General features: G+C 37.0%; 2 protein-coding genes across 3 annotated transcripts in view; one reads left to right on the forward strand and one right to left on the reverse strand.

Annotated features, from left to right (window-relative positions):
• Nucleotides 1-5,031, forward strand: part of LOC124600066 (extensin) — a 356,254-nt gene extending 351,223 nt beyond the window's left edge. For both annotated transcript variants that reach the window (XM_047136131.1, XM_047136130.1), the window contains exons 8-9: nucleotides 1,780-2,037; nucleotides 4,164-5,031. In XM_047136131.1, coding sequence (XP_046992087.1) covers nucleotides 1,780-2,037; nucleotides 4,164-4,304 — 399 coding nt within the window. In that variant the 3' untranslated portion in view covers nucleotides 4,305-5,031. The remainder of the gene's footprint in view (nucleotides 1-1,779; nucleotides 2,038-4,163) is intronic.
• Nucleotides 5,032-9,615: 4,584 nt separating this feature from the next.
• Nucleotides 9,616-25,518, reverse strand: part of LOC124550888 (leucine-rich repeat serine/threonine-protein kinase 1) — a 146,708-nt gene continuing 130,805 nt past the window's right edge. The window contains exons 39-43 of the mRNA XM_047125694.1: nucleotides 25,007-25,193; nucleotides 14,574-14,828; nucleotides 14,239-14,438; nucleotides 13,634-13,767; nucleotides 9,616-13,237 (exon numbers count right to left, since the gene is read on the reverse strand). Coding sequence (XP_046981650.1) covers nucleotides 12,860-13,237; nucleotides 13,634-13,767; nucleotides 14,239-14,438; nucleotides 14,574-14,828; nucleotides 25,007-25,193 — 1,154 coding nt within the window. The 3' untranslated portion in view covers nucleotides 9,616-12,859. The remainder of the gene's footprint in view (nucleotides 13,238-13,633; nucleotides 13,768-14,238; nucleotides 14,439-14,573; nucleotides 14,829-25,006; nucleotides 25,194-25,518) is intronic.

A 25,518-nucleotide genomic window follows, 5' to 3' on the forward strand; every position in this document is an offset into this window, starting at 1 on the left:
TGGTACACTCATGGACTGGTGGTACAGGAAAAACCTCAATTCATTGCTACCTTGGAGATGTTGTGTCCCATCACTCGTGTGCCGACTGTAATACCACGTTCAAACTCACTTAAATCTTCACAACCTGCATTGTGGCAGCAGTAACTGATCTAATAACTGTGCAAGATACTTGTTGTCGTATATAGGCATCTGTGACCACTGCGCCATATTCCGCCTGTTTACATGTCTCTGTTATGCATGCCTACTCCAATTCTTTGGCACTTCAGTGTATATGATGTGATCAACACGAGATCTTAATAAATATTACTGCCTCAGTGGAAAATGTGGCCTTTGTTTGAGCACAATTTTAACTGCTTTAACTGAAGTATATTTATGTTGTAATGTGTATTTAAAATGTTTGGATTTTGTATAATTCATTTCTTGTTTGAATATTCACCATTTGTTCTAAAATCAGAATAGAGAAACAGCAAGTTTATTCCTTATAAAAAACAAGAATAATTTATTTAAGAAAAGGATTTCCAAGTGGAACTATAACCAAATAGATATAGAAGAAACTACTACTCCTAAGTTGATGACAGGCAAAAAAAGAAACAAAAATACTGATACAAATATTACTTTACAAAAACGAGAGTGCCTTTTGTCTAATGAAAGAGGGAAAAGGGTTGAAGGAAATGGGCTTACATGTCTGCTTGAAGCTACCTTCTAGAGAGAAACACTTAAAAAATCTATATTGCATTGTGAAGACAAGGGAATCTTGTTACTGATGTGAGATTAAAATGCTCTTTCAACATATGAGAGAGGGGAAATTTATTTGTTGTTGTTGTTTTAGCAAGTGAATTACTTTCATAACATCATTCCTGATAGCGTTATCATTCTCTGCGGGGTGTATCAAAAGGTAAGGCATTTTTGATTGACAGATGGGTACCATGTAAGCCTCATTAATGTGGAGGAGGAAATAGGCAGTTTGGACCACACAAGCCAGGCAAGGAGTCAAGGAGACAATTTACATTACTGTCCATAAACATCAGCTCAATGCACTTACAGTAGGCGCCAAAGATGACAGCCACCAGCTTTGATATATTTTGTGTATCACCCGATGATGCCTTGCCAAACTCTTGACTCTTCGCTCACTGTGCATGATGCCACTGGATTTTCATTTTGGGGTCCATGAAAACCATGGTGTATGAAACACCTGTTGAGTCTCCACAAGATCATTCTGCATGAATATAAGTAACAGCTTGAGTCATCTATGACATGCTGGAAACTTTCCCAGGGTTCGGTAAGACGTCATCAGGTGATACACAAAATGTATCGAACTCAGTGGCAGTCATATTGAGCACCTTTCCTTTACTCCTCACCTAGCTTGTGTGGTCCACACTGCGTACATCCTCGTCCACATTTTAGGGATGTTAACAAACAAAGTGTTTTTTACATAAGTTTATTAGCAAAATATGCTCACATGGTACCCATCTAATAATCACCATGCCTTGTAACATAACTTTTAATACAACCTGTACACTGAGCTTTAAGTATCCTTCCTCTTTCCTCACACATCTCCTCATCCTTTGAAAAATTACTGCCAGTTACACCTACTCATGAGCCTTTTAAACTTTCTATTTAGTGTCAGCTGTTTTATCTGTGCAAAACACTTACTGAGTTACTGACACTCCTTGGAAAATTTGGAATTAGCATTGACATAACATTGTGTATGGTATTTTCTAGTATATTGTGCTCCACAATTCCATTATCAATAGACAAACAATTAATTTATTGTTTCAGGCTGATATATCACCTCATCCCAAGCACTACAATGTAGAAAAACAGATGACTGCCAGTCCAGCTCATCCACCGGGAGGGCCTGCTGACACTAATGCTGTAGCTGTTGTCACACCAACACAGCAGAATGTGAAAGTCGAAGAAACTAAAGCTAAAACTGAAATAAAAGCAAGGGAAAGAACTGTCAACAAACCTGGACCTCCTGTGTTCTACCCACCTGGTGTGGAGCTCTTTTCAAAGAAAGAAGAGTCAATGGCAATGGTAAAATTTTATTTGTGTATTGAATTACCGGTACTTTCTGATTCTAAATATGTATAGTACGCAGTCTTATTGTTTCAAAAACAATGATAGTCCCTGTCTTTATTTTAATTTTGAACAGTAAAATGTCCAGTATGCCTAATGCACTAAAAATGCCAAAACCACTACAGAGTCAAATAACAGCTTGAGAAATTTAATTTTAAAGCAACATTGTTGTTCAAATGTGTCATACTTCAGGGTAATATTCAAGTCATTTTTTATTACATTTTATTACATTAAGTGTAACATACAGAAAAATCTAAGCTCATCCTTCTCCTACTGTAAGCCATGAAGCTTGCCTGTTGTGATTTATTTATCATCAAATGTCTCGGAGCACTATGGGACCTAACTTCTGAGGTCATCAGTCCCCTAGAACTTAGAACTACTTAAACTTAACTAACCTAAGGACATCACACACATCCATGCCCAAGGCAGGATTCGAACCTGCGACTGTAGCGGTCGTGTGGTTCCAGACTGTAGCGCCTAGAACCACTCGGCCAGCAAAAACAGCCATCTGACTTCCATTTCTGGAAAAAGGCCTGCTCTAGACTTTTTCATACATACTTTGGCAATATTATGCATTCATCTTATTCCTGCATATTTTCTAAGTACAGCCACCCCACCTTTGATTAGGTCATGATATGTTTCCCTATCTTTTGGAATCTAGTGAAGAGTTTCATTGGTCCATCTACTATATATTCTTCACATTCCTACATGTCTCACCCACCTCCATTCCATTTTCACTAGTCGTAATTATATCTTTCTTCCAATTTGTTCCCTTGATATATTTGTTTCTGCCTGTCTCTCTTACTGATTCCCAGCTCACAGAGGAACCTTCGATTTTTTAATGATTTTTTTTTTTGCATTGAAAAACCATGTTTTGCTGCCTTAAGTAGAAATTGGGACTACACAAGTGCTGGTCTCAGAGCATTTTTTTCTTGGGCAGAACTTTCCCGCCGTTTCACTCTGAGCGAGAGAATTTCAAAAATTCAGCCAACATGATCTCAGGGTAGCATTGCTCACTGAAATCCCACATATAGGGCGAGGCACCTGTTGCACTACAGTACTTTTTGATATATTAAAGATATGGATAATCTACTTTGACTTTGACCCATTATCCACTATAGCCTAATAAAATAGAGAACCATGTCTTATCATAACCTTGGTAACTACTGAGATGCAGACACCTTTTTTTTTTTTTCAGGAAACAAGGTGGTTTTTTGATTCTAGAAAGTTCTGCTGTTCTTTATGTGTATGTGTGTTCCATAAGTTTGCACACAGTCAGATAATTCTTCATTAATAAAAATCATTGTGATCCTAAAACCATTTGCACATAATAACAGTATAACATTAAATACTTTATGGACAACATAAACTCAGAAGTGTCATACACAATTACATGAGTACCTTGTTTTGGCAAAGCATTTTGCTATTGCGAGAAACACAGAATTATGGATGGTGTGCATTCAAATGGTGCCGCCCCCCCCCCCCCCCCCACACACACACATTCATACAAACACACCTCCATCTGTGGTATAGGACTACCCACACAAGCTAGCTACATTTAACACGTTTTTGCTTCATTTTGATGTATCTAAAAATATTTCTGATTACAAATGTAATAATAATCATAAACATGTGTGTGAAGAACCCCTAAATATATATAAACTTCAACTAACTTGCTGCTCTCTATGACACAGTATGGATGATATACTAGAAAACACAATGCCAATGCCAATACCAATTGCTGTCTTTCATCAAATGGCCACCTTGTCCATTTTCATATCATCTTCTGTGACAGCATTGTAGATAACTAGAGGGTATTGGAAGGTATTTGTGGTTGATAAAGACTCCATGACTATCTTACATGAGTCTGCTCAAAATACTTAATTCACACATATTTCACATTCCTTGTAAGATGTAAAAAAATGACTTCCTTATACAAACTCTTTTTTTCTGACTTAGTTATCTGTATTAAGTTACCTCATATACAAAAGAGAAATAAAAAGGTTGATCAAATGTTCATTGTCTTGCTCTGTTTTGCTTCAAACCACTGTCCTTTACTGAATCTGGTGTTAATTTTTTTCCAGGCATCTGGTAGGAGGGCAAAGGGGAAATACAAATATGAAGCAGAAAGCTACAGTAAATCCAAGAGCAGTAGCTCAGGAGGTGCAGCTGTTGTGCCAGTATGCCTCCCCTTGTGCTGTGCAATGCCATGTGTGATAATGTGATTCTTCATATAATTGATTGCTGGGAATAAATCTGAAAATTATTTTGTCAAAACTAACACCATCAATTGGTGTCTAATTTCAAATACACACTATCCTCCTACTTGGTTATTGTATTAAACTATGCTGAGTGTTATCTTTCCCCAATAACAATTTTTTTCACTGGAACTTCATTTGGGTTTAGAAATAACACCCAATATGATTTCAGTAATGCTGTGTTGTAAGTTACATGCTGCTCTAACTGAAGGACTGTGATGATAATTACTTACAGAAAAACTGCTAAGTGCTTCGATGGCCTCAAAAAGAAGTTGTAAAATTATAATTTTTCTTCTTTTAATGATATTGTGAGTAGATGATTCACAAATGAACTTGAGCTTTAAGGAGAACTGTGATGTCACTTATTTAGTGTGCATTTTATTTGTGAAATCACTGGTCTGAATATTTTTACTGTATAGAATTATTGATTTATATGGCATATGTTACAGACTTTTTAAAAGCTCTTGTTGATAGATGTTATCAAGTAAAACTGTTTCTGCTTGCTTTTTAATAAGTGAAAAAAGTTAACCTGTACATTGTGCTGCAAGGCTTTGTAACACAGCCACTAAAATGAGGAGTAAGTTAAAACACCATAATTTTGTAATAAGAATATCCATAAATTATATTCTTTATTTTGAATAATAATAAAGAAACATTTGTATATTTCTTCATGAAAGATGCATATTGCATAGTATTTCTGTCTTGTCACTGTTACAACAAATGAGTTTTTTCTCCACTTATTTTCCCAATTTTAACTAAGAACACTTAAAGAGGCACAAAATTCTGATTAAGTATCTTTGAGTACAATTATGATCAACTCATAAATGAAGACTACTAGAAAACACAAAAAGTCAGATTCACTGGAGTTTACATTTGTTATGCTACCAAAATTACATTGATTGCATACTAAAGATGGGTCGTTCACGAACTAATGGATCCAATGGAACAGTTCACCAAGATGAACGGGAGGAGCGAGGAATGAATTCTAAGGAATGAGCTCTCATAGTTCACTTCGGTTGCAGCTTTTTAGTTATAGTTCCCGGGAACAAGAAACAGTCAGTCTCGTTCCTGCAATGGCACGTCATTTGGTCTCGTTACAACCTCGGACTCATCCCCGTCTCTGTCTCTGTCTTCCTTGGCCGGACTCGTTCATCTTCGTGTGGCCACTAATCGCAGTTCCACTGGCAGCTGCCCATAGTTAGTTTAGTATTGAGTTGTTGTTCATTTCGTTCACTGCGCTCGCCTATTCTAGATCTGTTTCAAACCTTTCTTCAACTCTGGGCTTCTGGTACTTTCCGTATTCTATTCAGCTTTCATGACCAATAATTAAAATGTATTTTATAATTATGTAAATTACATAAAAATTTGCAACAGTAACAAAAGGGCATATCAGCTTACTTCATTATTTCGATAAACAACCAAAGACATAGCTACGAAAAGGCAAATTTTTTCGTTATTACACATGCAAAGGAAGTCAGCATACCACACACGAGTGACCATTTTCCGTCCTTTTTGATCCAAGGTAAAACAGAATGTTCATTGTTAAAGAATGCAGACCGACTTACAACCAAATGTCTGGTCTCAAATGTTGTAAAGAGAATGTGATAAGTTCTACAGAATTATTTCATTGGCACAAGGTGGTGCACAAAAAATTGGCCCAAGTACTAGACTGCCCAATGTCGCCCACCAATCGTCATCTATTGTTTCGAAGTTGTTGTTTGCATTAGCTTATTTGTTATTTCTTTACTGCCTAATTATTGCATATTTATCTATTCTGCTCATAGTGGTCAACAGATCATGCATAACTGGTGAGCAGTCTGTACTTGGAGTTGGTTTTTCATGTGCCACCTTGTATTATTTCACTGTGATCAGCCACAGAATGCTACAGCCGGCTAAATGAGAGGTTTTGCAGAATCATGGAAATTCTTTCTATGAGTGCGTGAGAATTCTGTAATGAATAAAAACTCTGTACTCCAGGGGAGAGGCAAGTGCCCCCTCTTGGCATCTTTCATTGTTCTGTCACCTATGCTCCTAATCTTCAATTTTTCATAAGAACCATATACCATGCACATATGAACGGTGAACGAGTAAAAATGAACAGTTCCCAAAAAAGAGCGATCACCAGTGAACTAGTTCCCAAGGATGAATGAGTTTGCCCATCTCTATTGCATACTGCTATAGCAATTTCAGAACTATTTAATGATAAACTTTATCTGCTTTCAGCTCAGTACACTCTTTGGTGGAAATTTTGGAAAACAGTGGTTGTATGCATTACTTCATAAATTATACAACCTGTCATAAGTATCTTCAGACTGAAAACAGGTCATTATCAGCCTTAATTTACAGTAAGAGAGTTCACGAGAAATGATTAAAAAATATATCAACTTCATGAGATTCATGGCATAAGTTTTCACATATTATGAACCTAATAAATATCTTGACCTAACTTGTCAGCACATTAGAGGGGCATGTCAGGAAAAGAGCTGGCAATTCAGATAAAAATTTGGACAGTAAACTCATTTCCAGAATTGAAAATCACATGAGACAGGTGGCTTAGCATTCTCTGGCATTAGTGTGAAGATTGTGATGCTTCTGACTGATAGAATAAGCCACAGATGTCAAAACTACTGCACAACAGAAGAGCTACAAAAGATGACCAGGAATATTAGTATAGAAAGGGCTACAGGAAAGGAGAAGTAATAATATACACAAAAAGCAATGTCAAGTCTCGACCTAAGCTACTAACAAGAATGGTGCTACATATTTCTTTGACCTCTGTGCCACATTTCTGAATGTGTGCAAACCATGAATACGAAATGAATGAAACTTTACCAAGGAGTTGTATGGGGTATTAATAAGATTTGTTGCAATATCTGGAGTAAATATTTCAGTGTTAATTTTTTGTATTAGGTAGAACTGACCATTTGAATGTACAACATTGATGTTCATTTTGGGTACTCCTAACAATGACCAGAGGACTTTCTGCAACTGACTCCATCAACTTGCTTTTACATCCAGCTGTAATTAATTTAATACCAATGACTTATAATTCAACCTTTTTAAATAAATTTATACAAGCCCATAATACATTTTTTGTCTCATTATGATGATGATGTTCAGTTTGTAGGGCACTTAAACGCACGGACATCAGCGCCAGTACCAATTTCCAATTTTTTCACAGTCCAATTTTTACACAGCCCAATAGAGCCAATGTTACGACTGATGATGATGATGATGATGATGATGAAATGGTGAGGACAACACAAACACCCGGTCCCTGAGCAGAGAAAATCCGCAATCCGGCTGGGAATCGAACCTGGGACCCTGTGACCCAGAGGCAGCAATGCTAGCCACTAGACCACAAGCTGCGCCCTTTGGTCTGATTATGATTTTATAAAAATAATTGAATGAAATATTCAACGACAGTTAGGTTTGGAAAGAACAGCGATATGCCAGATAATTTACATAAAATTTTCAGAAAGAAAGAAAGATGAATTTTAGCATTTAATGTTCTGTCAACAATGACATTAATAGAGGTGGAGCACAAGCCTCTACTTGACAGGAAATCTATCGCTGCATGGTACACCACATGCATGACTGGACGCTTACTTCTACAAAAGAAAACATTTGGAAATAGATACTCCATACATGTTTAAAATACCATTCACAAAGTCCTTGTTGTCTTCTGCTGTATGGAGTCTTGAAAAACATTTATTTCGAACATCCAATAAAGCTTCCCTTGTAGATCTTCCTGTTGAATTCACTGTATGGCCATAACTTGTACCACATATCACTTCTTTATTTCACCTTCGCACCAAATATCTTAGGAAATTTAGTTTTTGGTGTAAATCCAGTGACATTTTTATGGCGAGCATTAACAGAATTTCTCACCACACCGAGTGTAATATGCATTAACAAATACCACTAGTTGAATTATAAAGGAAATGCCGTAGCAGGATATAAGCTCCTGTTGTTGAAGAAAGTACATCAGAAACTACATATGCCTGTGCAGCTATACACAGATCTCGGTGGGTTTGTAGAGGAGGTCCTATTTTTTGTTTTGGATGCTAACAGCTCTACTTGAATATTTAAAGCTTTTACTTTATAAATGAGATCATTCTGAACTTTTTTGTGTAAGATGTGGCTACAGTGTCAAAAAGGAAAGTTCAAATGGATTATCATATCTTCCTTATCATAGTGCAATTTTGATGCCTTGTTTACTCCTTGGCATTGACTTAAATAACTTCTGGGGACTTTGGCACAGACAAGACATCCTGTAGAATTTGTCTTATAGCAGAGGATTAGGATAAATGACCGTGTGCCTTTTATGCATTGTAAACAGAGCAAGAATTCAGACTGATTTGAAAAAGTATGCCCTGTGATTTCTTGGTCTGTGCAAATCTTTATTATAGGGAAGTTCATACACAACAAGCCTTTGTTCTAAATGTAAGGAATCTGGCAGACATGACACAGAAAACATGTAAGGTTGGTTTTTCGTTCAATCACCTACTTTGCCTCTGTGGACACTTTCTAACCATTGAAGTTAACATGCATTTCGAATTTTTAAATGAAACTTCTTTGCAAATGGTGCAATGGTGTCCATATCTTGTGCATTTGATCTCCAAAAAATGATTTCATAGTTAAGGATTGAATTATGGAATTTTCTGATGATGTTTCTGCTTGATTAATACTGTACTGTTATTCCTGCTGTTGTACTATCCTGTATTTGCTTTACGAACCATCCCATCCTATTCTCTACCAAGCTATCAACCTTCCATCCCACAGTTCAGTTCTGCAGTTAGCACATATGGTATGGAAAAATGTACTGCATTAATTCATTCAATCATTCAGGCATCATCATCTATAAATCGCATAACGAAGGAATGTGGATAAAGTTAAGTTATATGTTAATAGGCAAAGCAGCTGCTGCAGGCTACTGCTATAAAATATACTAACAACAAACACTGATAATTATTGGAATTACTTCTGCATTGAAACTTTCTGGCAGATCAAAACTTATGGTGAACCAAGAGTCGAACCTGTGACTTTTCCCCTTCATGGACAAGTGCTCTACAGAATAAACTATCCAAGAATGACGCATGATCCGCTCTCACAGTTGTACTTCCCCCAGTACCTCTCTATGTCTGCATTACTTTATATCTGTAGATTTATATTAGGAGAGGAAGTGTTACTCAGGAAAGGTCACTGCTACTTCAAAAATATTAGTGAAAATTTTTCTTCAATAAAGATTATGTTGACAAGTAAACAACAGTTGGAAACATGAACAATTTATTGCTTACTATAAGCACAAACAATATGTACATCATTATTTACATTAATTAACAACAGTTTACAACAGGTAAAATAATGAGATCACTTTACATCAACAACAAAGGAACCACTTTCTCAAAAATTGCTTCCTCATTTTTTTCTGTAAACAATTCATATAAAATTATTTCCTCTTATCTGATACAGTTTTCTGAAGTATTACAAACAGATGTGCAATCACTATGCCATGAAAATATGTTCCATTCAAACATATATTTGGATGTCAGTGCTGCTTTTAATACTTTACATTTACGGGATTCACTGAGTAACTGAAATGACTAGAAATACAGACTTTAGAAATTCTTCAGTAATTTGCACAACCATATACAGACTTACAAATGTTACAGCAGGATTACTGTCAACAACAACAGTACTGCTTCAAGCTTCTCTTATAAATTAAGTCTATAACATAAATACAAAATGTTCAAATTGTTACAAACACAGTAATCATCACACCACAAGAATCTAAAAAAAGCTGTGAAGTCAACTTTTCTAGTATATTTCATAGGACTGAAGTTTTGGGCCAACATATTTTTTTTTACAGCTGTATAGGTATCACAGCATTTAAAGAAAATATTAATACTTTTAAAACACATAAAAATTGCTACAAATGGACAGTAAAAATCCTCTGCTGAGGTAAACAACACGTGGTGAGTCTTTAGAAATGCTTGCATTGAAATCTGTTCTGAGGGGGAAGCTTTTCATTTAAATGCTCTCAAAATATTTTCCCCATTCAAGATAAAGGAACCTAGTGTTAAGAAATTATGCATTGGTACTTGATTCAAATACTACTGCTAAGCCTTAATTATAAATGAGCTATCATGAACAAAAAATTGTATGAATACAGTAACAATATAATTAAAGCTCTACAAATAAGAATGTATTTTTGTTGTAAACAGTTTAAATGTCAGTGGCAATAAACGCAAGTAATTCCCTACCAAAAAAAATTCTACAGATGCATCGTAATGAGAGAGAGAGAGAGAGTGTTATTTTATGGTAGCTACTTTCAAACTGTAGATTTAGGAAGTCAGTAACAAAATAACATTACATTTCAGAATGTGCTACTGAAACTATTAAGCTGTGATTTCTGAAATCTTATTTCAAAATGTGCTAAATTAACAACTAAAGTGTCACCCATTTTAATGAGTGCAGATTGTTGGGATATTTAATGCACTCTGTGTGCGTCTATTCCTTATCACATTTTGTAGTAATTATGAAACTGCCTGACGAGTGTTAAATGTCTGTTACATATGCCTTCAGTTTTGTATTTATTTCATATGTGCTTCATAAGAAATTTAATTAAAACATACACAGAAAGATGGCAAACAGTACTTATTATTGAAAAGTAGCATAGGAAAAAGAGGGGAGCATATGTAATGCAGTAGGCCAGTGAGCTGAGATAACGAGAAAGCCACATTGTTTTTTGTTTGCTTACAGTAGCCATTCAAAATGAGCATTTCAAGCTCATTTTTATAACTGAACACCTTGTCAAATAAGAAATCTGACTCTTAGTAACAAAAAATCTGAAAGCTGCTGATATTTATTGCAAAATTTGTGCCGTAAGTGGACTGAATATGATGAAACAGGTGATGATGACGATGACAATGGAAGTGACTGTCCACATGTAAGTAAAAACAAACTGGTACAAAAAAACTGACAAAAATTTGTGAACAAATTTCACAATTTCCGAAATGTTAAAGCACTTTCCACAGAGTTCTTGACATGTTTTACATGAAGTTGTGCTAAATATTTCGGGTACTGCAAGTTCTGTACTTGTTCTGTTTCAGAAATCTTAAGTGAAAGAATTTTATGCACAGAAGATGAAGTTTACAAGATTTTTCTACTAAATTTGCTTTAGCTAAGCCATTATTTTATTTATAGCCTAACAGAAGTTACTTTCTAGTAAGTCCTCACCAAAGTCAGAAGATTCCTGCTTTAAAAAGCATACAGCCTGTTTCAAATGTGCAGAGGATGTTGCAGAAGGCATATATAAATTTTAATAACTGATCTCACAACAAAAGTAAAAACCAGAATTATACAACTGTGGGAAATTGTTGCAGACAGGTGTTCACGTCATGTACCAATCTGCACTATCCCCACCTTCCTTTTCAATGACCGTATTAATTTTTAATTTACATTTACATTATCTGCTTGTCAGAAAACAGGAAGACTGCAATCATTATGTTTCATCGTAACAGTTCCACCATTGTGGGGCGGCCGAAGGATATAATCAGATGATAAACGGTATAGAGTATCACAAGTAGTGTACCAAATAGTATGACTTTGCAGTTTTCTGCAATATTAAAATATGCTTTGTGTTAAAAGCCTGAATGAACTGAATGTTATAAAAGAAATTTAACTGATAGTTTGATGAGATTCCTGCAATTCTGCATTACATTCTGAGAAAAGTTAAAAAAATATTTTTTTAATATTTACACATATGTATACTACTCATTTGTTCAAGCAGAACAGAATAAGATATATAACTTTTTTTTTAAAAAAAGCTTATAAAGTTTCACACTTTTTAAGATATAGTCAGTTTTCATACATTTGTATATGCATGGCAATTTTCAGACAAGTACACTAGAAACAAAGTAAGACTCATATTGTTAAATGCTTGTGTTCCAGAACAAACTGAAACTGTTGCTGAATTATTTCATAAGTGAAAAATATGCAGTTATGAAAATATATTCAAATACCTGGAGAAGTATTACGATAAGTATACTGAACCCAGAAAATGGTGAGCAGTGAGAAAACTTCCCATTTCTCCTTTCTATGCACTGACAACCAATCAGTTGCGGTACCTGACGAGTATTAATGCTGCAAAGCAGCAGAACTTAAATACAAGGAATCCGCATCTGAATATTTAAACAAACAAAAATAAATGAATTTTTCACACCATTATTACATTTTTTTCCTCAAAAAATCGCAAGTATAAGGCAAGCAGTCGAGCGAGGCACTGGCACAATAATATCAACTGAAGATTTCAGTGCACAATCATTTCTTATTAATAAATCCATTTATTTTTACTGATAAGAATAAGAAAAGAAACTCAATGTCTGCGAGTCTATAAATTTCACTATATGATTACTTCAAGATCACTTGATTTTTCACTCTGAGCATGTGAGGTCGTTAATTTGTGCTATAGTTATGAGGTAATTGAAATATACCCCAAGAAATGACAATAAGAGATTCTAAGCAGCTGCCCAATTTTCTGTTCGCCACAGAATTATATACATATTTTGGTTACGTGCATCGGCGGGTACACTTGTAGGACTCTGTATTGAAGGTGTGACAACAGTATCAGTGTATCGCGAAATTAAGCTGCGGTAACCTTTTCCTACTGAAGCAACCAGTGGATATGAAATTTTTCCAGTATTGCAGTCCTCTGTTGTATTTCTGAAACCAGTAATATCAGCAGAAAGTCTCACTAAAGGTATGATGGCTCTCACTTCTTCCTCATAAGGCCGAAACACGGTAATTGGGCGCATTGTTGACAGTTCTGCGACAACAATACATCCCCATGTTGTACCAATGTACAACTCACTGTTTAATATGGCTAAACTTGTTACCTGTAACAAATAAAGTTCATAACATACATAAACACCTATCCTATGTCTGAAAAAGTTAAGTAACAAAAACAGGATCTTTCTTTCAGAAGTCAAGAGAGGACAAATATTAATATTGAAGCAATAAGCTAACAACAAATGCCTAGAAAAACTCATTATAGCATGTGACAAGAAGGCTAACTATGAAGACAATTGAAAGTAGTGGACAGGAAAATGCAGCCCTGCTTATGAAATGAGACTGGAGGATTCTTCTTCTTCTCCTTCTTCTCCTCCTCCTCCTCCTCCTCCTCCTCCTCCTACTGCTGCTTGATGACTCAATGTGATAACATTTTCTGATCTCTTTCACTATCGTCCTGGGAAGTTCTGATTAATATATTTTGAAATATTAAAATAATTTACCTGACACTTTCCTGGGCTCAGGTGTTCCTCAATACTGATAGATTTCAAACTTTCGGAGCAAGGAACCAGCTTAGAACAGTCCAGTTTATTGACAATGGTGTGAGATGCTGTTTCCCATTGATATACAACACACCCTAAGTTACAGAAGAATACATAAAATTGTTAATTATGGATTTTAAGTTAGTAACTTATATGTGCTGAGATAATACAAAATCATAAAATCATACCTGTAATCAGATACATAAAAATCTACTCACCAAGTGGTGGCAGGAAAACACATAAAAGAAGGTTATACAATTGCAAGCTTTCTGAGTCAGGAACATTCTCTCTTATCCCATCTGGTATGTCTCCCCTGACCAGCAGTTCTACATAACTTTTCTGAAATTACCCCTTTTCCTAAATCTCTCCAGTCCTTCTCCTTCATCCGTCTTCCTACCCCTTCAACCATTCTGCCAGAAGAAGGAGCCACTGGCTTCGAAGATTGCAATAGTATAATCTCCTTTTATGTGTGTGTTTTCCTGCTGCTGTTTGGTGAGTAGATTTTTATCTATCCGAATACATTATACTGTCAAAAATTGATTATTTTCATTTTTATATAGTCATACCTGGGTACACGTAAGAGCAAACAACAACTTCTTCATTGTCATAATATATTGGAACATGGGTAGAAATAAGATTTAATACATTAACATTTTCAATCACAGGTTCATAATGGTTTATAATTTTGTGGGCCATTACAATATTGTCTCGGATTGTGTATATTGAAATACTTCCTTGAGATTCTCCACACCACAGTTCACACTCTCTGAAAGAAAACCAGTATGGGACATTACTTTTCATGGTTACAAAATACAGCAAATTGATTCATAAACCCAGTAATATTATCAGTTAAAGTGAAAATGTGTCATTATATGTGATTAGTTAGAAAGCTAATACTTACATGCCATTATCCCTAAAAACAGCAGTAACTGAATGTAATGCTGTGCTGCTTCCCAACTCAGTCATAACAAAGCTTCCTTCTCCCATAGTGGGAGATGTAGGCAACATATCACTGCGAACCAGAAATAGCCTGCCATTGCTAAGTCCAATAGCGACCCTTTGGAGTTCTGGAAGAGGTACCAGGCTGCAGACAGCTGCAGGTTTTGGTGCATCTGGGTCAAGTGCATAACTGAAGAGCTTGCAACAGTCACTCCCCCTAAATTGGTTGTAACAAAATAAATAGAATCAAGACTTGTCTCCTGGAGCTACACGCACAATACAAAAGAACAACATGAAGTGACATTCCATTACATTAAAACAACATTATTTTTGTACACTTGGGCATGTAGGTGCTGTTTCTTTGTTACAGAATCTCCAGTTTAATTACACTAACATTTCTGAAAAATGTAACATGAATATATATGCAACTGAAATGTCCTTTTATCTCACAGGTTTTGAGGGTACTGGTGTGTAGTGTCTGTAAGTGGTTGTTCTTTGGAGGGTGACAGTACCCAGTGGCACAGAGAGTTGCAAGTAGAAGCAGTTGTTGAGAGGCTGTGGAAGGTGTAGGCTGCGTGAACCAAAGGTGGTTGCGTAGCAAAGGATTTATCTCTGTGTTTAATAGTAGTGGCACACAATTTGAATAATAGTGTGTTTATGTTCGTGCAATGTGATAAAGGAAATAAGTTAAATTTTATCAGTTCTTAATGCAGCTCCATCAGTTAGTACCACACCATGGCATTTCATTGCATTTAACAATGAACGAAGTCTCGATATACACGGTCAACTACAACAAAAGGATTGTAACATAATAATCATTAATTAACCCATATAATCTCCCAAGAACAAGGGAGCTTATAAGGTTATATACATGATTGACACAAATGAATTACAAAATTGTACATGATCTCTGACTTTGCAAATTAGAGGGTCTGGATATGTCCTAGAGGACTCTTTCTCTCTCTGATTTATATGTGAGCTCACACAGTATGAGCAGTGGCAGTTTGAAGATGGTAAGAAATAACCTGTCAATGAATCATGTACCAGAGATTTTTGATGGGTGACACATCATACAAACACACACTGCCTGGGAAGCAGTGGTACTCATTCATTAAAGATAGTTCAACCATTATTCACCATATGTAGTCAAGGATAGTTTTCCTGAAATATAGGATGTTGAGTTCTTTGAAGGAGGGATAGAATTTTGAGCTCCAAAATTTTGTCAGTGCAGTGATTTTTGTTCAGAATCCCCTTAGTGCATTGAAGTAAAAATTATACAAGGGGTTTTCAATATGCAATGCAACAGTTTTTTCCTAGGCCAATTTACGATGAAAAAATGTTGAATTTGTTACGGGACATTGTGGAATATTCCTGCTTCAGCCCCCAAAGTTTCATGAAGTTCTCAGATGTGGCAGCACTATATGTAGCCTTCAAAATGGCATCTATAACAGAGGTGTGTTCCCATCAGAGAGCTATCATTGAGTTTCTTTTGGTGGAAAACCACAGCGTCATAGACCTTTGCAGGTGCCTGAAGAACATCTACAAAGACCTGGCAGTGAACAAAAGCACGGCAAGTCATTGGACGCTGTGACCATCGCAACAAAGTTGTGCGAACCTGTCCAATCTCCCACATGGCATCTGGTTGCACGCAACTGTGACTCCATCACAAAAATGCAAGCAATCCTGTTCTTCTCCATAACAATGCAAGGACTCTCAAGTCTGTGCACCTGAAAAGAACTCACAAAACTTCACGGGACTGTTCTTCCTCATGCACCCTACAGCCCGGATCTCACACCTTCCTACTTCCATCTTTGTGATACATATTGAAGAGCAAGACACCTCACATAACTAGCAAGGCGCTAACATTGTTCATTTTGCTTCACAGTTCTTCAGTGACTTAGCTTAGCATAGCATTGAATTTTCCATAAACATAAAAGAAGGTACTCTTGGGTTTATCCCACCAGTCAGTTCATTTCATTACAGACAGCACTCTGAATTACTTATCACTGTGAACTGTTCTATATATTCTTCAAAGCAGGATTCATTAGGACCATTCTTTCTACACACTGCACTTGAGACAAATATTATGACTAGTCCAGTGGTAGCATCATCAAGAATAAAATAATACAAATGATTTTGTGCCTTTTGATAGTCATCACAGAATCTGAAAAATGCAGCAGTGTTACTAAATATTGTGGTAGGAACACTGTAGGAATAAAAATTACATCCAGTGGTCTTAATTTAATCTTAGTCAGGCACAAGAGAGGCAAAAAACAAATTGAGCTCATGCAAAACTGAGCTTGCCCTTTTCTCGCATAATATTATGGAAACCATGGATGTAGGGCAACAGGTAGATTTCATATTTCTACATTTCTGGCAAACATTTGACACAGTGCCCCACTGCAGCCTGTTACCTAAGGTATCAGAATATTGGATAAGTTCTCAGGTATGCAAGTGGCTTTAAGACTTTTTAAGTAATGCAATCCATTACACCATTACACTGTCGTGGGTGGCGAGTGTTAATCAGAGACACAGGTATTGCCAAAAGTGGCCTATGAAAGTGTTCATCATCACAAAAATACAAACATACCTCCTCTTTCCCACAACAATGCAAGGACTGCGCACCTGAGAGGAGCTGGTCATGTTACCTATTATGGTAGGTGAGTCTGCTGCTAAGCAGCTGGCAAGTGTGCCACTGTCAGACAACACTATTAAATCAAATACTCAATATGACTGATGACATTAACGATCCATTGGTTGAAAACCTCGAATGTAATGGTGATTCCATTATTCAGCTGAATGAAGACACAATAATGCCTATCTAATCTGTTACATGGTGGATGACACAAGACAATAAATTTCACAAAGATCAAAGATCTTCTTTTTTGCATGAATATAACTCATGGAAGAAATGCAACAGGCCTCTTTGAAATATCACACACTTTCGTGGACCACAATACATAAATTAGGAAAATTGTGTACGTGTAAGTACAGATGGAGGTCACAGCATGGGAGGCTGTTATATCAGATTGCAAGCTCTCATCAGTAACAAGACTCCTCATGCCATCTGTACACACTGTTTTATTAACGAAGAAGTAGTGGTGTCGAAGTGCACGAGCCCTTGACGTTCATCCTACAATCAGTGAATTAGCTTCATTAAATGTCAGCCACTTTAAGTTGAGATGTTTTCATCAGATGTGTGTCGCCCATTTCCTTAATTTATTAATTGGCTTTCACATAAGAATATTTTGAAAAGCAAGTATGAATTCAGGAATGACTTTTATCTTTGTCTTGTTCAAGAGGAACTCTTGCATACTAAGAAGTTAGTAGAATGGTGACTACATTTTGTTGCTGGTGTACCTTTGAGAAACCACCGAAAATCCATTCATTGACTGTATCTCTTCAAGGAAGTAAGACCAACATTCTGCAACTGTCAGACCAATTCACAGCCTTCAGAAAGAAACAAGTATTGTGAAAAGAAAGAAACAAGTATTGTGAAACAGGAAATTGAATGATAAATATACAAAGGATGATTTCATTACAAATCGTCAAAGATGATTGAGCAGGGTAAATATATCAGTTTGAGGGTAAATATATCAGTCTGAGATAAGGGATCCTGGTCCAGAAATGACAGAGTTGTAAGTTATAAGCAAAAATCAATCTGAGATCTCTAACAATGGAACTCCTCTACTCCAAGCTCTTTGCTTTCCAAATTTTGGGAGTACTTAGTATGGGCTGTAACAGGAAAAATGCCCAGTAATATGGGTAACTTCTTCAGTAGAAGAGATATGTTGCACAGTAGCAAAGATGAACAAATCTCATAGCTTTTAAGGTCCAGTAGAAGAGATGCATTTCACAGCAGCAAAGACGGGCAAGTGCTCACAGCAGTTAAAGGTATGCAGTTAAAAGTCAGACTCTTACAACTTCCACCCCTGTAGTTTCTGAACCAGGATCCTTTACCTCAAACTGATAAGTTTTCTCTCCTCTTCACACAGTTTTAGAAGACAGTGGGAAGAATTGAAGCCTGTGTTTGTGGATAATTTAATTGAACTGTGTGATTACTATCTGAAGCACTTCCCAAAACAAGATCAGCACAACTTGATCAAAGACCCTTTCAGTACAGAATTTCCACCAACACTTAGCACTGGAGAACAAGAGCAATTTATTGATATCTCTTGAGAATCCACTCTGAAATCACTCACTTCCTCATCAATGAATGAGTTTTGGAGCTTGGTGAAGTAGGAGTACCAGCAAACCAGTAACAAGGCCTTTAGAGTTTTTAGATCTTTTGCAATATCTTACTTACGTGAGGTAGGTTTCTCATCATTGATAGTCGTAAATGCAAGAAATTGGTTGAAATGAATGTGGAGATGCGAGTAGTAATTCCCAGTCTTGGGCTGACATTTGAAGAACTGATGATGATGAAGCAAGCTCATCCTTACCTTTGATTTAATTGTGAGGATAAGATAGAATAACACTAAAAGTTGATTAAAATGTGTTATGCCAACACTTATAAAGAAATAACTACCTTCATTCATTCATTTTTTTTCAAAACTTAAGTTTATTTACCCCGCACTTCAAATAAGACATCAAACTGAAAAATGAGCGGTGCATTTTTATGTTCAATTCAAGACAGCTGTCGATCCAAAAAGTTTGAAAAGTATGATATAAATGATTTGACAGATATGGCGAGCAGCAATTTGCAACTGTTTGCTGATGACACACTTGTGTACAGGATAGTCATCATTGAGTGACTTTCTTGCCTTCATCCAATAAAGAATGACTTAGAATTCCTGTTTGATGTATTGAAAAACAGACTGCTCTAAGTGTTAAAGAATGTAAGCTATTGCAGATGAGTAGGAAAATAAATCATGTAAGGTTCGAAAACAGTATTAATGGTTTCCTGCTTGATGCAGTCATGTCGATTAAATACCTAGGCGTAATGTTGCAAATCAACATGAAATGGAATGAGCATATAAGGTTGGTTGTAGGGAAGGCAAATGCTCAACTTCAATTTATTGGGAAAATTGTATGAAAATGTAGCTGATATATAACAGAGACCAAATACAGAACACTTGTGTGACACTTTCTTTTGTCCTGCTCAACTGCTTGCTATTCCCACCAGGTCAGATTAAAGGAAGACAGCAAAGCAATTCTGAGCTGTGCTGCTAGATTTTTGACCAATAGATCTGATCAATATGCGAATTTACAGAAATGCTTTGTGAAGTCAAATGGGAATCCCTGCAGATAAAACGATGTTTTTCTCACAAAATACTACTAAGAAAGTTTGGAAAACATGTGTGGCTGACTGCAGAAGGATTCTACTGCCACCAACATAATCTTGTGTAACGACTATTAAGATAAGGTGAGAGAAATTAGGGCTCTAACAGAGGCTTAGCAACAGTTTTTCTTCCCTCACTTCATCTGCAAGTGGGACAAGAATGAATAACAGTGGTTCAATGGATCCTCCACCATGCACCGCATGGTGGCCTGTGGAGTATGTGTGTATGTTTGTAGATGCAATCATGAAAATTTATGACCCCTTATCACTAATCACTAGTTTATTGCTTAGGACTACTACTATTTTACAAATGAATTTTACTGAACTTTAACATACAAGAAGGACACTATGAAAGTTTTGAGACGTTTACTTAATCATCATCTTTTAAACCTCGTCCCAATACATCTTTTCAAAGTATGCTGATTTTCCATGCATCACTGCATCTGTTCAAACCAATGCACGAAGGCTTCAATTATGAGGTCCACAGATACACTTGGGTGGCTCCTTTTGGTGATTCAAATTGATGACCACAAAACAAATGGTTTCTTTTGCTTTGGAGAACAAGAGGAAAATGCTTGGACCTGGATCAGGGCTATACAATGGATGAACAAGTGTCTATAATTGAGTCTCCTTATGGAGAGCTATTGTTATTTTCCACAAGGTGAGCTAGTGATTTGTCAAGATGCAACACGATCCAGGTCAGAACGAAATTCTGACATTTTGCCTTTATGCATATGAAGAGTTTGACATACAGAATCCAGGACACCAAATTGAAGTTACTCTATTGCCTTCATTCTCAATAAAGGTAGCAATGTGGCTACCTTTTGCATAGAATATGCAGATCAATATTTTTCCCACACTTGTGAAAAGGAAAGTTGCTACTCACCATATAGCAGAGATGCTGCGTCACAGATAGGCACAACAAAAGGACTGTCACAAATATAGCTTTCGGTCAGTAAGGCGTTTGTCAAAATTAGATGACAAACACACACATACACACTCATGCAAACGCAACTCACACACATGACAGCAATCTGAGACAACTGAGGCGACATTGGGAGCAGCAGCACCAATACATGAAGGGAGTGGCGACTGGGTGGGTTTAAGGAGAAGGCAGGAGTGGGGAGGGGGAGGAATGGTAGGGTAGGTGTAGCGGACAGAGAAGTGCTGTTGGGGAGCGCGCAGGGACGAGGTGGAAAGAGGGTAGGGCAGCTGTGTGGAGTTGGGAGGTTAGACGGAGGGCAGCAGAGAGGTGGTGAGGTGGGGGTGGGGGATGAGATAGCGGAAAAGGACAGAAGTAAAAAGACTGGGTGAGATGGAAGAATGAGGGTTATGTAGCACTGGAATGGGAACAGAGAAGGAGCTGGATGGCAGAGGACAATGACTAATGAAGGTTGAGGCCAGGAGGGTTATGGGAATATAGGGTACATTGCAGAGAAAGTTCCTACCTGCGCAATTAAGAAAAACTGGTGTTGGTGGGAAGGATCCATATGGCATAGGCTATGCAGCAGTCACAGAAATGAAGGACATCATATTTGGCAGTGTGTGCAGCAACAGGGTGGTCCATTTGTTTCTTGGCCACTGTTTGTCGGTGGCCATTCATTTGGACAGACAGCTTGTTGGTTGTCATGCCCACACAGAATGCAGCATTCTGTTGCTGAGCACGCTGTCAAACATGACATCCTTCATTTCAATGACTGTTACACAGCCTGTGCCATATGGATCCTTCCCACCAACACCAGCTTTTCTGAATTGCGCAGGTGGGAACTTTCCCTGCAATATATCCTACATTCCCATAACCCTCCTGCCCTCAGCCTCAGTCATTGTCCTCTCCCATCCAGCCCCTTCTCTGTTCCCACTCCAGCAATAGACAGCCCTCATCCCTCCATCGCACCCGTCTTTATACTTCTCTGTTTTTCTGCTATCCCCCCTCCCCACCTCTCCGCTGCCCTCCCGGCTGCTCATAGCTGCCCTACCCTCTTTCCACCACATCCCTGCGTGCTCCCCACAGCACGCCACTGTTCGCCACCACTACCCTACTGTCCCTCCCCACCCCAGCCTCCTCCTTGCCCCCCCCCCCCCCAGTCATCACTCCCATCATGCACTGGTGCTGTTGCTCGCAGTGTTGCCTCAGACTGCAGTCAAGTGTCTGAGTTGCATTTTCATGAGTGTGTATATGTGTGTTTTTTTGTCTAATTTTGACGAAGGCCTTACTGGTCGAAAGCTATATTTGTGACAGTCTTTTTGTTGTGCCTATCTGTGACTCAGTATCTCTGCTATATGGTGATTAGCAACTTTCCATTTCACAATACTGTTACATACTAATCTGGATTTCCCATTGTTAGTATTTTCCCACACTTCACACACTTTTTCACTTTTAACAGGTCCCAAAAATGTGAGTGCTGTTTTATTTAAGAGTAAAAGTAGAAGTAGTAGAGCCATGTTACATCACCAGTTATAACATTAAACACAGCTATTTATTGCATAGAACTGATTTTTTGTAGGATTTTGTAGCTGAAGTCAACAAGCACTTTAATTTTTTTGTTCAGGGTGTCTGAAGAGGACACATTCAATGAGTGCAGTTATTTTCAACCTGAAGTTTTTCATGCAGAATCTTATAAACCTTTGTCATTGTTCCTTCAGTAGTGACTGTCATTGGTTGCTATGAAGAATTTGCTGCAATGATACAGTTAAGAATTCAAAATACTCAAAATAAATTGCTGAGATTTTTGTCAAATGAACAGAGAGGTACATTTTAGAATAATTAAATATGGACAGTAGCTTCAAAGGTAGGTGTGTGTGTGTGTGTGTGTGTGTGTGTGTGTGTGTGTGTGTGTGTGTGAGAGAGAGAGAGAGAGAGAGAGAGAGAGAGAGAGAGAGAGAGAGAGAGAGAGAATACTTAATAGGATTTAAATTGATATAACAATAAAATAAGAAGTAATTAGACTTCTTATGTATAAGACTGACTTTATTCTTGTTGAACATAAGTGGCAGTGACATCTTGTGTCATCGGGTGTTCAGCCGGATATCAGCATTGTGCAAGTATGATGGTGATATCTGCCAGAACACCTGACAACCCAAGCTGGGAGAGCCTGAGAGTTACATAAGTGGAAGTATTTAGATATAGTTTCTATATCTAGAACTTTACTCGAATCAATGTCAATTACTGGTGTAATAACAACGAGAGATTTGTGCCTCTTGTTCATCCAGGTCCCATCTACAAAAACATAGAGATCCAAAGTATTTTCAAGAGATGCATTATCATGGTATCTTCCCCAATATCTATTTCTTTTTGATTAATTTTCACTGATTATTCTACTGATTTCTTCTTTGCAAATTTGGCAATATCACATACAGAACCTGAAACTTCTTTATTTATTTTGTCCAGTCTTACACATGGTGGAGGCATGTTCAGGAAAGTAGACAATAAATTATCTCCTTCCCTACCCTTTGCAAGGCATCTCGGACCATACGATGGCCTAAAATTGGTTTCATACTTAACAGTGTCAGTTGCTTTTCTTCCCCTCCCCCACCCCAATTTTTGACGCTGAATTAGAAAGGTTATGTTCTTTATTTCTAGCTGCGTTCTCTACTTTCTTGGTACACTGATTTCCATGAACCCATATTTCTTATAAACACAATTTTGCTGCCTCTCATTATGTATTTTTGTTCACTTTAACATGGCAGTTTGGAAAATTCATTCACCACATACTAAACTGTATTCTTAACATAAATATACTGCTTTTAGCTGAAATGTAGGGTCATGCAGCAAAACTGTCAATTAAAGATATCAGATGAAAAGAGCCTTGACATTAACTCAAATTCTGCAATGGGCACCAGTTACCCAAACATCTGGAAAGAAAGTATGACATCAGGTGCAGAGTTAAACATTTTAATAGTTGTAATGCATTTACAATGCTACTATCATGACAAAATTTATAGACTACACAAATCATACTCTGTAGATTACAAAATGTATTTTTGAAAAATTGATTTTTAGAAGCTAAATCCATCACACACATTCCTAACTCACATTCAATATTGGTTCTGTAATAAAGCATGCAAACTTTCTCTCTCTCACTTCATATGCAGAACTGACAGTGTTTATGTACAGCCATTAATCCATTTAAAGGGACCTACTCATTTACAAAAACTGTTCCAGAAAGTTCATATACTACAGATTTAGGTTCGAAATGGGAATATGTTGCTTCACAATACAACAGCCGCTTTACTTCACAGGTCATTAACGTTATGGCCATTTACTGAAAAATTAAGTACTTATCATTCTGCTATTGACAGATTCCAATGCAAGTATCTCACAATCAATATTTTTCTTTTCCATGAATCCATAATATTTGTGATTTCTAGAATACCTAGATCACAATCTTCCTTTCAGTTAAATTTTGCGACCAGGATCATTTTATGAAAATCTGTTGACGAAAAACTAAAAAAGTGTGTAAGTTAATTACATACTACTGCATCTAATTTTCAAACACCGTTCTGGGGTTTTAAAGGAGACATGTATTGTATCACTGAGTCTCAAAGCAGATTACATGATATTTCTGCAGCACCTGCTAGGATAAACAATAAAGTGGAGCAGTTTCAAATCCCGTGAATTAATTGTTGCTTTAGCATGCTCCCATTTTCAATAGAGTTGCGATTATCATGTGTGCCATTTTTTCAGGGCAATGCTCTATTACTCATCCTGAAATATGATTTTTGTTGCTTAGACTGATTTATAACAGAATGGCCATTAGTTCCTAGCTGAATCACAATCAGAACCTTCCAATGCAATGTGCTATAAAGCATGCATAAATAACACACTCTTTAAATGTGATGATGACTGCTTTGTCAGAAAAGTATACTGTGTTTAGAAGATGCCTGCATTTAAATAAGAAGTCCATTACATTGTACACATTTTGAGGTATTAAACTGAGCAACTGACTTGCATATATCTCAACAATTATCAATGAACTATAGTATTTCAAATAACAGATGTTTTGATTTTAGCTTTAGTATTGAAATAAAAACTGCATAGCTCTTTAACATCAAAGTATACAAATTTGGTTAAATACAGCTATGAAACAATTTTTCTTACAGAAACATGTACTCACACATATGCATGTATTTGGCCAATGCTATCACCAAGCCAAACATTGCCATTAACTGTGCATGCTGCTGTTGGCTTTTTAGGCAGAGAAAGGCTGCAGTACTGCAGCCAGCCACGGCTACTAGCCAGCAGTAGATCCACCCTGGCATTGGAGCATGCCAACCACAGTTCAGAACCATTGACAGTTCCTTCTGAAACAAAAAAATCTATGTTCTACTCATGATTTATAAGATGATGGAGGTCAACGGCTGGGATAATTTTGGCACTCGCTTGTAAGAGTGGCTGCAATTAAGAGTTATGGCACTATATATAGAGAGAGAGAGAGAGAGAGAGAGAGAGAGAGAGAGAGAGAGAGAGAGAGAGTTAGGAGGAGTGGCAAACTAAGTTAGTTATACTAGTAACTAGAAGCACAACACTCACAAAGGAGCAACTATATAGAAACATTCCTTTCATGGTGACGAGTGCCAACAATTCTAATTAATCATGAGCAAAAAACAAATATAACTAACCACATAC

Source organism: Schistocerca americana, chromosome 1 (genome assembly GCF_021461395.2).
Source record: "Schistocerca americana isolate TAMUIC-IGC-003095 chromosome 1, iqSchAmer2.1, whole genome shotgun sequence".
Classification (NCBI taxonomy): domain Eukaryota; kingdom Metazoa; phylum Arthropoda; class Insecta; order Orthoptera; family Acrididae; genus Schistocerca; species Schistocerca americana.